Raw genomic sequence first — 12,106 nt, forward strand, 5'->3', positions numbered from 1 at the left:
TTAAATATTTAACTACAAAAGAGAAAATGAAAATAGGAATAAACGTGTTTATTTTCAACTTTAAATACTTTTGAAAAAAATCCATAGTTCAAAATTTCCATTTGCAACATAACCACACTGCTATTTGTCATAACTGTTTCTGTTTTTGTTATTGTTTTGCATTTCATTGGACACACTGTCAATCAGCAGCTCATTTGTGTTTTCTCTCCTCTTTCTCTTCACTTTCTATTAATGGAAAAGTTTTCAGAGCTTTGTTTACCATAAGAGGGCTTTGTTTACTGTCAACGTCATTGAACACTGTCTCCTCGCACCAGGAAACACAGAAATGTTTGGATTTATGGTGACAGAAAGTGAGGGTGAAACTCAGAATCACATTTTTTATGAACAATGAGAAACAATGGGCTTTAATATCGCGTGCGTGTGTGTGTGTGTGTGTGTGTGTGTGTGTGTGTGTGTGTGTGTGTGTGTGTGTGTGTGTGTGTGCGCGCGCGTGGTTGGTGGCTGTGACAGACCTGGATCTGCTGGAGCTCCTCAGGGGATTTTAGTCTCAGACACACAGCCTGACTCAGGTAAGCATCCACGTCCTCCTGAGACAAAGTTTGAACCTGAAAACATACACACACACACAATGGAAAATATACAGTTAGCCAATTCGATCACGTCCCTGTGTGGGTCAGTTTGTTTTGTCTGCTCACTGCAACATTTCAACAGAAAAAGAAACAATGCTGATGGCCCAAACAAGGCTGCCCAGTTGTATGGGCAAAACAAACAAACCCTTGAGTTATTTAAATAAAAGAGTGAGGAGGGAATGTGAATGTAGCAGTGATCAGACAAAAGCTACTATTGTCTGGCAGGCCGTCTAAAGGTCCATCTAACAAGCTGCTTCCCCGTATGTCTGGTGGTCGTCATTCCATTTAATCACTGGCTGCTACTGACCCGCCCATCTGTTTGACTACAAACCTGCATCAGTCTGGAAGGATACCAGATGATCTTTGTGTCTCAAAGAGTTCAGCTGCGTCTGTTTGAGCTGGTAAAATTATGTGAATATGTGAAAAAGGTAAAATGCTACAAGTTAAACACAACGAATATCATATAAAGTGTGGCAAACAACAACCACTGAATTTAGGCATTATTTTGAAACATTATAAGACAGAACTCAAATTTCACGAGCACCGTTTGAAAACTCAAGATGTTTAAATTCTTTGAAAAAGCAACTTTGTATGGCGGCATTTAAGAACCATTTAACAGTGTTTGCTGCAGAGTTAATTAATTAAACTGCAGCATAATATATGTTTTCTTCTCTTACGTGACGCATAAATCTTTATCCTTTATCCAGGTGATGTGATCTCTGTTGTGTTAAAGCTCAATCACATGACGTCAATGCAAAACGCACAAACCAAGAACACAAATCTCTGCTTCTTTCACAGACTTTGAAAAGTAGTCGCAAGGCATTACAACAGGATCACAAACAGCTCCGATTTATGGAGTTTAAACAACCAATATGAGGACATAAGATCACTGAGGTGAATTAAGAATTTACTCTTGATATATTCAAAGCCCCTGGATGGTTATCAGACCTGTTGTTGACGTAAGAGATGGAGTTACAAAGACCAGTGTCTGTGGCTAAACTGGGCTCCCATTGGGTGACAATGGCTACAATCAAGCCACGACAAAACAACACGGAACAGAGTCAACAAGCGATGTTTAACTTCACATCACATGTTGACAAAAGAGCAGAATAATTGTTGTGTATGTGTCATAGATGTAAATCCCAAATCAAAAGCTCACTGCTATGTTTAATTGTCACCAAATATATTTGGTCTTTCATTTTCTGTTTACATAAATCACAAGGTGTAGCTATACGACCCATTCATTTCACAGCTTAACTTGTTCTTTGGAGCCAAAGCCAAACACGCAGCCTGACCAATGAAAACCAAAAGAGACCAATCAACCACAGAGAAGACGTCATCATTTTCAAAGGACCTGTCAATAATGATGTTTTCATGTTTTCTATAACTGGAAAACCCAACATGAGACTCAAGATAAGATCGCGGGAGAGGATAAAAACATGTATAACAGCAGAGAAAATCACTTACCTGTGTTTCAATTAAAAAGAAACTAAATTAAATTTGCCATTTGGGATTGATTTAAATAAATCTTGAGACATTACCGAATATGTCTAAGAATGAAATCATCAGACTGCCTGCATAAATCTTCTAGTTAAACAACACATTTCCTTCTTTTTATCGTCAATTAACTTTTGTTAACCAAATAAAAATTCTTCTGGCTGTGTTTTTATTACCTTACTATGAAACTGACACTACCTGTAGGACAATGTATGTGACGAGACAAAGAGCCGCCAGCAGAGAGTCGTCAATAGCGCCGTGCAGCTCTGACAACTTGAGGCACTCAAAAATCGAAAGGAAGGCTGTGAGGCGAAGAGCAGAAACCTCAGGACCAGTGCTGAACCATAACAAGTCCAGACTGGGTCGATCACCTACAAATTCAGACAGAAGAAAAGATACTGTAGGATTTTGGATTAAAAAAAACACATGTCATTAATGTATTAAGCATGACGAAACTTCAAAGTCATTGTGATGGTCACTGATGCCCAAGAGGTGAAGTCTAGACCTAATTTATTTACAGAGGAAGCATAGTACCAAGGAAATCTTAAAATAAATATATAACCACACGACTTGTGTTGTGCTTATTTGGAATATTCCAAAGTTAACCAACCAAGACACGCTGGCACAATCTGTGAATCATTGTACAGTGCATCCAGAAAGTATTCACAGCGCTTCACTTTTTCCACATTTTGTTATGTTACAGCCTTATTCCAAAATGGATTAAATTCATTTTTTTCCTCAAAATTCTACACACAATACCCCATAATGACTTGAAAAAAAGTTATTTTTAAATTTTTGCAAATCTATTAAAAATAAAAAAATAATTAAAAAAATCACATGTACATAAGTATTCACAGCCTTTGCCATGACACTCAAAATTGAGCTCAGGTGCATCCTGTTTCCACTGATCATCCTTGAGATGTTTCTACAACTTGATTGGAGTCCATCTGTGTTAAATTCAGTTGATTGGACATGATTTGTTAAGGCACACACTGTCTATATAAGGTCCCACAGTGGACAGTGCATGTCAGAGCACAAACCAAGCCATGAAGTCCAAGAAATTGTCTGTCGACCTTCGAGACAGGATTGTATCGAGGCACAGATCTGGGGAAGGGTACAGAAAAATGTCTGCCACATTGAAGGTCCCAATGAGCACAGTGGCCTCCATCATCCGTAAATGGAAGAAGTTTGGAACCACCAGGACTCTTTCTAGAGTTGGCCGCCCGGCCAAACTGAGCGATCGGGGGAGAAGGGCCTTAGTCAGGGAGGTGACCAAGAACCTGATGGTCACTCTGACAGAGCTCCAGCATTGCTCTGTGAAGAGAGGAGAACCTTCCAGAAGGACAACCATCTCTGCAGCACTCCACCAAGCAGGCCTGTATGGTAGAGTGGCCAGATGGAAGCCATTCCTCAGTAAAAGGCACATGACAGCCCACCTGGAGTTCACCAAAAGGCACCTGAAGGACTCTCAGACCATGAGAAACTAAATTCTCTGGTCTGATGAAACAAAGATTGAACCCTTTGGCCTGAATGCCAAGCGTCATGTCTGGAGGAAACCAGGCACCGCTCATCACCTGGCCAATACCATCTCTACGGTGAAGCATGGTGGTGGCAGCATCATGCTGTAAGGATGTTTTTCAGCGGCAGGAACTGGGAGACTAGTCAGGATGGAGGGAAAGATGAATGCAGCAATGCACAGAGACATCCTTGATGAAAACCTTCTCCAGAACGCTCTGGACCTCAGACTGGGGTGAAGGTTTATCTTCTAACAGGACAACAACCCGAAGCACACAGCCAAGATAACAAAGAAGTGGCTTTGGACAACTCTGTGAATGTCCTTGAGTGGCCCAGCCAGAGCCCAGACTTGAACCCGATTGAACATCTCTGGAGAGATCTGAAAATGGCTGTGCACTGACGCTCCCCATCCAACCTGATGGAGCTTGAGAGGTCCTGCAAATAAGAATGGGAGAAACTGCCCAAGAATAGGTGCCAAGCTTATAGCATCATACTCAAAAAGACTTGAGGCTGTAATTGTTGCCAAAGGTGCTTCAACAAAGTATTGAGCAAAGGCTGTGAATACTTATGTACGTGTTATATTTTCGTTCTTTATTTTTAATAGATTTGCAAAAATTTTAAACTAACTTGAAAACTGGAAAAAGTGAAGCGCTGTGAATACTTTCCAGATGCTCTGTAAAAGTGAGGGGGAAAAAAATCTGTAGAGCTGGCTTATGAAAACCTTTGTATTTAAAAAAAAAAAAAAATCAGACTGAAATCCCATTTTGCCTTAACCTGTCCCCAGACATAAAGTGTGAAGTATAAAAAACGATCAGGGACAGTACATGGGAGGCTGACGGGGACCGGTTGGACCATGTCAGGTTCCCTCAAAGGGTTTCCAGGGAAGACAAACCATTCTCTGATTGCTGGAAGGTCCACAGTGCTGCCTAAAAACACAGAAGAAGTCCAAGTTATTCTTAGATTGACTTCAAAGCATTCTTGTCATTATTTCTTCAACCACAATTTTAACACAAAAAAGTACCAATACAAACTCCACTTCTGGACATGTATTTCTCATGAGGTGTGTGTGCACAGTGGGTAATACCGTGAACTCTCCGATGTACGTTTTCATGTGTCTTTCTGCACATGCATTTTTTTCACGTTGTGTATATATACATGTGTGCTTATGTCAGTGTGTGTAACCTGTGTGTTTACTGTCGTACCATCGTGCCCGAGCAGCAGACCGTAGATCTGTTGTCTACAGGGCTTGTAGACGAGGGCTTGAGGCAGCAGCTCAGCGTCCTCCTCATCCTCCAGTGTGTTGCTGCATTCAGTGACTCCCGCACACACAACATTGTAAACCATGAAACCCTCTGCTGCTATGTGCTTCTCTCTACATGCCTGTGGAAAACCACACAGTGAAAAATATTTAGCCATTCTGGTAGACTAAAGACTGCAGGGAGTTCCACAGTACATATACACAGACAGTGTGTGATACACAACATACCTTTAATATTTCTGAACTAACATATGTCTCAAAGGCAGAGGCAGAAGGAGGTGCAGAAATGTCCTCCCCCAGCTCAAGACCTTTCTGTCCTGGTAAAACATAGGAGCGAATCCCCTTCTGGAGGACCTCTGTGTCAGGGGCGGACAGATTCAGAGACTGTGGGACAAGTCCAGGTTCTTCCTCCTCTCTGTTCCACAAAGAGCTCACCAGCTGGGACACTGCTAGCACCACCTGGCCCTGAGGAGCAGCAGAGTGTGGAGCAGGCTGGTTTTTCCTGAGAACAAGAAAATAAAGACCTTTAACTATGTTGGCTCCCTTGCAAATGTCAAAAAAAGATAAGTGTCGGTTCGGCACGTCATGTGGATCTGGTTTCAGAACATCAAAACTGAACATGCTAATGTTCAGACACGGGTACAGTTATCACAATTTGTCAGACTACAAAAACTTTGAAGTAAGGAGGGTTTTGAAAATAACTCTATGGAAATTCCTTTTAAATATTATGTAAGGGTGGCCTCTATGTGGTAAATCTAGTCAATAACAAAGCCAGCATATATTTAGAAGAGGATAACACTGCAAATTCAAATGCTATATTCACAGTAAACATCAATAGAGAGAAAAACTCCACATATACCTGTATGTTGCCATGGCAATGTTCCTGATATGCTGCATCTGCTCCTCAGACACCACATCGTTACCTAGGAGACAGGCCAGCAGTGGCAGCTGGGTAACAGGCAGTCCAATGGTTTGGCAGAGCCTCTGCCGGTCGTACATGACGGTGGTGAGGCTGTTTATACGCAGCTTTGCCACAGACAAGTAGGGGGCACTTTGGAGATAAGATCACATGATCACAATACATGATCACATCAGACAGCCTTATTTATCATAAACACTAAGTCCCAAACATCTGGGAGTTTGTTATCACATTCAGCATTTTAAGTCATTCTGCAGCCATTTTAAATTACTTTTAAAATCCAAGTGTAACAATGTGATAATTTTTACAAACCTGTCATATATGATGAAGTCTGAGTCCTGCCCCAGAATGCCCATGCTGCCATGCTGACGAGCGTAACTTGCAATCTCGTAGTCCGCCTCCCGCACTGTGCAAAACACTTCCTGGCCCATCGACCTGCAACAACAACAGGATCTATAACCGACTAAATCCAATCTGGGGAAACGTACTCGCTTAAATCAATAATTAACTTTGGGATCACTGTATATATTTTGAACAAGATAGATACCACATCATCCTTCTGTTCAATGCTGACCTGAGAGCAAATGGTGTGAATGTTGCGAGACCAGACGGCAGACAGAAGAGCTCCCTGCCAGGCTGCTCTCCGTGCTCCTTGATGTAGCCAAACATTTTAGAAACCTCCCCGTTCACTCTGCGTCTCCTCTTCACCTGTAGACCGCAGAGGATATTGTTTGTATTCAGGAGGGGGAGACCAGGTAAACTTGAAAAATCAGTTGAGTAAATCACTCGCAAATGGAGCTCAAGATGGTTTGTGTGTGGCTCAACAATCCTTTGTGTTATTGGAGTGCACAACGAGCCCGGCCTCTGGTGTTAGATCAGCCATGTTTCTGAGGATATCAAGTGGCATCCCCAGCTGAATGATGGTCTAACTCTTCAAATGATGGTTCACAAAAGCTGGATTGATGAGCTAAAACATGCGCTGTGTCTCCATAAACACACCATAAGAGCTATAAAGGAAAACCAAACATTAAACATGACCATATTCCCATAAAGAAGTTCCATTTGTAACACTCCTTAAGTTATTAATGAAAATATCTAGTGTAGTGCTATAGGTAAGTCCATTTAGCTTAATGGGAAATGTGTACAATTGTCAAAACTCAGAAAAAATATTCAGTGCAAAATTAATATTTGCTTTATAAATATTTCAGTGACTGTAAAACTCACCAACACAAAACTATCTTTCGTCCTACTCACCCACTCTGGTCTTTTCTGCTCTTCCACCACTCCATCAAAGAAAAAGACCAGTCTGATGCCCGCGGAGGTAAACACCTCCACCCAGCTCTTCAGGACATCAATGTACTCCTTCCACTGTCCCCCACACACCCAGTCCCTACATGAGTACCAGTGACGCAGGCAGGCCATACCGTCCACAACAAGTGTTGGACCTGCGAAATAGAGAAATACAAATGTAACAGAGAGCAAGCCTGCATGCAAACCCACTCTAAGCAGACAACTGTAAATACTAACTCTACATTAATAAACATTAAACTGCCCCCATATCTTCATACAACTACATTATACTCTGTTATAAATCATTAAATAAATATTTCTATAGTGCTTACATCTACTAATTATGGGCTTGTAAAGTGTTATCTTTTTTAATTTACAGACTTTACAAACTTTACATCTATTGTTAAGACCTGCAGTTAAAGAGAAGACTTACATGTACCTACCACTAGAATACAGCCACTAAATGCCACTGCTAACACTATACTATGAATATGACAAAACTATATTGTTCTTAAGAAAACATTTATTTGTATTACATGTATTTGTCTTTTATTTCCAAAATGATTCACAATACTGTCATTAGCCCATAATTTGTGTCTTTGTGACTTTATGAAAAGCACAACAGTTTGAAGCTGAATCCATCTGTGAGTACAAACGTGATGTAACGTGATTATATTGCATGACATTGACATGAACTGAAAAAAAAACCCAATGTGGGCAGGTGTAAACACTATTTATTATTTGCTGGAGCAGTGAAGCAGATCTCCATTTACACTGTATCTGCCTGTTCTCTCTTTACGTTTTGTTTGGCCATTTCCTGATATTATTGTAGGATTTTATGTCACCGTTTTCAATGCACGCATTTGAAAGGTCCACGTGGATAAATGCACTGCTTTTTATTTGTTTGCTCATTTACGAACGTCATTATTTCACTGAAATAAACTCAGCTGATGGTGTCCGCTGTGGTTGTGAAGCCTTGCTGGCTGTTGGCAGCATGTCGCCTGGCCATCTCCCTCAGGTTCACTGTCACACACGCTTGCGGACAGCAGCGCTCCATAAAGGACTGAAGACCTTTCACACCCATTCCTGCAAAAACAGAAACAGACAGAAACAAAGAGAGACATTTACTGCAAACATCTCGGCTCTGTCTGTGTTGAATTATGTCAAACTATTGGACTGAAGGTGTCATTTCCCGTTTCTTTAACTAATAAATAGGTCAACTGTCATCGCTGCAGGACGACAAACACACAGTGGCAGCTGGTGAAGATGAGTCACCTCAGTGTCGGGTGAGCGTACACCTGGTTTCTAAACGTTAGCTTAGCCGCTAGACGCTTGACTCATTTATATTTCCGAGGCAAACGCGTTTCCTGTCCCTACAAACAAACTCATGTTATATTTGCAAATACTATTAACCCTAGTATGGCTCCACGTGGCAAAAAAAAAAAAAAAAAAAACTTACTTTCAAATCTTGAGCAGCATTTGTCCGTGCTGTGCTCCCTCTGTGTAAATTCGAATTACTTCCTGTGATCGACGCGTGGCGTCATCACGCTGCAAAACAAAGCGCACGTGCTTGGCGGTGGGGGCCGTTCAAGATCAGTAGGTCGCTTTTTAAGATTATATGCGTGATTCATACAAACGTTAAAGACTGTGCAGGGCCAAAAAAAAATAAAAAATAAATGTAATATAAACCACCATAGTACTGACGCTGAAATAAACATCCCAAGGTGTCATGAATAAGAATGAACCTCTGTGGGTTTTGAGGGGCTCAGTCCTCCTCATAATACCTCTCCAGGCCAAGATCAGAGGCGGGCTAATTGCTCCCCTGGAGAATGGGGGTTCCTCTCAAGAGTTACAGCCTATTAGGTCTACCTTCTCAACACAAAGCAGCCCCGTCCCTTCCACTCTATTGTCCGAGCAGAGCCAGTATAAAGAAAGGGACATATGCTGGCTGTCAGTCCAGCTGTCAGCATCTGTCGTTCCTCAGCCAGATGCTCTGCGGATTGTGAGGACAACCCACTTCTCCCAAACAACTGATCTTCAAGGAGGGAGGAGCTGTGTTGTAAATCTGCCCACCATGATTTTCAATCACCCGGTGGAGAGTTGTGACTGCTGGACTCATGAAGACAATGCAGGCATTTTGATTTATCTCAAAGAACTTGGCCTACAGGTTTTGGGGAACTTTCCCAGAAGCACCTGCGGTTAAAATGACTCTTTACTATATTTTATAGTCTATGGATAAGGGTCACTTTGCCTTAAAACAATTTACACCCTGACTCTGTACAGATGTTGAAATAGCTGCATTAATATTCTGTTCTTTTACAACTTACTATAGAGCTTCAAATTGATGTTGGAAACTGTGGAGCTGTCTAATCTGAAGTAATTGGTTCTACTGATGACAAATCTAAAGGGGTACATTATTTATTTATGGGTCATTTAACTATATTTGCTTTCCAATTGTGGGATATAATCTTCTGAGTCATCTTTAATGTTATGAAGTTCAGGAATGAGATGGTTGGACAAAAAGAAAGTACTGAGCACCTGGGATAGTTTGTGTGTGGCCTTCAATCTGACTGCAGCTAACGTTTCATTTCATTGATGATTGATTCACAATTTTAGTTATAGTCTGTAAAATGGCAGCAAATGATGAAACATTGTCACAGGTTGCCAAAATGGGCCAACAGACCTCAAGTACAAAAACCAAAAACACATTTACTTTTGAGAAGCTGAAACAGATGGAGCTCTGCTTGAAAGATTAGACTAAAGTCAGAAGGAGAAGAAATCCTCATTGAATGTGGACAGTGATGGTGTTTGTGTGTCTCCGTAGGACTTTTGGAATGTCATGAACAGTATTTTGTTATATTCATTCTCCCCATTTATACTCCATGACAGTTTGTTTTTGTTTCATTTGAACTGTTAAAGCTTTGCTGTTCGTACTGACTCGATCAGGACTGCAGTACCTAAATCATGCTGACAATGAGGTAGATAGAGTCTATGTTCATGTCACATATGAAAAACCTACAGGTAAGGCATACAATATACACCTGAATGTGCACACATATGCACAAATACACTCATACTCATACACACAGGGGTAACACAGTACCCAGCCCTGAGAAGGGGGCTTACATAATCCTGCATCCCATTTTCAGCACTCAGTGTTTGGGTCTGTTGCCTATTCACGTTGGATCTTTTCAACTTCCTCCTCCTCCTACACTGACTCTTCCTTCTCCTCTTCGATCTCCCCCCGTTTGAGTTCTTCCCCCATCACCTCTCCTCCTCCCTTCTCCTGACCAAAGCTTGACTCAGGAGAAACAGAGGCAGATGTTCAAGGAGCACACGACTGCCCTCAGCCCCACCCCACCCCCAACACCTCCCATTTGTACTGGATCAGCAGTTAACCCCCGGAAAGAATCGACCATACAGGCACGCACACACTCATACAAAGAACACCGCTGCCCAAATCTGTACAGGCTCAACAGTTGTCCAACTGAGTGAACAACACACACATACACACACACACACACACCAAGTGCTGTCCAGATCCCCTCAGGGTCCCTGATAGTAGCCACCCCGGGGTCAGGCCCGGTGTCAGCGTCCAGGGCCCAGGGTCTCTGTGGGCAGCTGGCCTGGCTAATCCTGCTGCTGGAGGCCACTGCTTCTCAAACCAAAGGCCAAGGACCCCTGGGGGGCCACAGGGCAGGGATCTCAGCGAGCAGGGAGTGTGTGATTTGTTCTAAATGCAGGGGTTTTTGTTTGTTTGTTTGCTTGCTGGTTTTAAGTCCAAATCAAACATTAAATGTCACAGTAAAGCCAAACAAAAAATAAAAGCGTCCTGTGGGAATTTAAAAGCCGTGTCATTATCTTCACAAGTCCGATTCCTCTTCAGAAGTAGATTTACTATTGTTAACTCACGTTTGCAGTCGAGAACTGTTTACAGTGGCAGGATGTAATTTACATCCTGATCAAGACCACCACGGCAAATCTCAGGGGAGCATGTAAAATTTATGAAAACAAAAAACTAGAAATTTCCATTTAATGCAATGATAGAACCATAAAACAAGAGCTTTCCTTTTTTCTTTTTTTTTTTAAATTGTTTTCATTACCAATTATTTCTCCCGAAATAAATTTATTAGTGTATAAGATGTCAGAAATTGTGGGAAATGTATTTAAATGACTTGTTTTCTTCAAAAATCCAAAATGCAGTTCAATATCGCAAAAAACAACAAAACAAGAGCAGCAAATTCTCATATTTAAAAAGCTATAAAACTGATCGATTGCCTATTTTGCTGAAAAGAATACCTAAACAATTGATTATCAAAATATTTGCCGAGATACTTTGCTGGTGATCGACTAATCAATTAAGGATAGCTCAAATAAGACCAGTTGTCAAAATAGCCTACTTTGTTACATGTATAACTCATTGTCCCACATTGAGAGTGACAGGTGGTGTAAGTCACCACGTACCTGACTGGGGTAATAGGTGGGTCTTTGTGGCTCGTATAAGGCAGGTGAGTCTCAAGTTTCTGCAGGGGGAGTCGTATCCGTCAAGCCACAGGCCGGGCCACACGATTCTCTCTTCATCATCATAATCATAATTTAAAGACCCTCAGCACCTGTCGGTCGGTCGGTCGATCGAATGATCTATCTATCTATCTATCTATCTATCTATCTATCTATCTATCTATCTATCTATCTATCTATCTATCTATCTATCTATCTATCTATCTATCTATCTATCTATCTATCTATCTATCTATCTATCTATCTATCTATCTATCTATCTATCTATCTATCTATCTATCTATCTATCTATCTATCTATCTATCTATCTATCTATCTATCTATCTATCTATCTATCTATCTATCTATCTATCTATCTATCTATCTATCTATCTATCTATCTATCTATCTCTATTTAACTTGGAGTGCATCTTGCTGTCTCTTTTCATTCAGCTCAGTCATTAATCAAATATTTCAGTCAGCACTCGTCGCCAGTCA

General features: G+C 41.2%; 1 protein-coding gene across 3 annotated transcripts in view; it reads right to left on the minus strand.

Annotated features, from left to right (window-relative positions):
- Nucleotides 1-8,612, minus strand: part of fam120b (family with sequence similarity 120 member B) — a 16,309-nt gene extending 7,697 nt beyond the window's left edge. For all 3 annotated transcript variants that reach the window (XM_069693693.1, XM_069693695.1, XM_069693692.1), the window contains exons 1-11: nt 8,568-8,612; nt 8,057-8,194; nt 7,073-7,263; nt 6,393-6,526; nt 6,131-6,253; nt 5,759-5,950; nt 5,128-5,401; nt 4,844-5,021; nt 4,466-4,567; nt 2,325-2,497; nt 513-605 (exon numbers count right to left, since the gene is read on the minus strand). In XM_069693693.1, the coding sequence (XP_069549794.1) occupies nt 513-605; nt 2,325-2,497; nt 4,466-4,567; nt 4,844-5,021; nt 5,128-5,401; nt 5,759-5,950; nt 6,131-6,253; nt 6,393-6,526; nt 7,073-7,263; nt 8,057-8,192 (1,596 nt within the window). In that variant the 5' untranslated portion in view covers nt 8,193-8,194; nt 8,568-8,612. The remainder of the gene's footprint in view (nt 1-512; nt 606-2,324; nt 2,498-4,465; nt 4,568-4,843; nt 5,022-5,127; nt 5,402-5,758; nt 5,951-6,130; nt 6,254-6,392; nt 6,527-7,072; nt 7,264-8,056; nt 8,195-8,567) is intronic.
- Nucleotides 8,613-12,106: the final 3,494 nt, after the last annotated feature.

The sequence above is a fragment of the Brachyistius frenatus genome, unplaced genomic scaffold (assembly GCF_029030835.1).
Source record: "Brachyistius frenatus isolate BFR_SWC_R1_liver_20210118 unplaced genomic scaffold, ASM2903083v1 Contig_15, whole genome shotgun sequence".
Classification (NCBI taxonomy): Eukaryota; Metazoa; Chordata; class Actinopteri; family Embiotocidae; genus Brachyistius; species Brachyistius frenatus.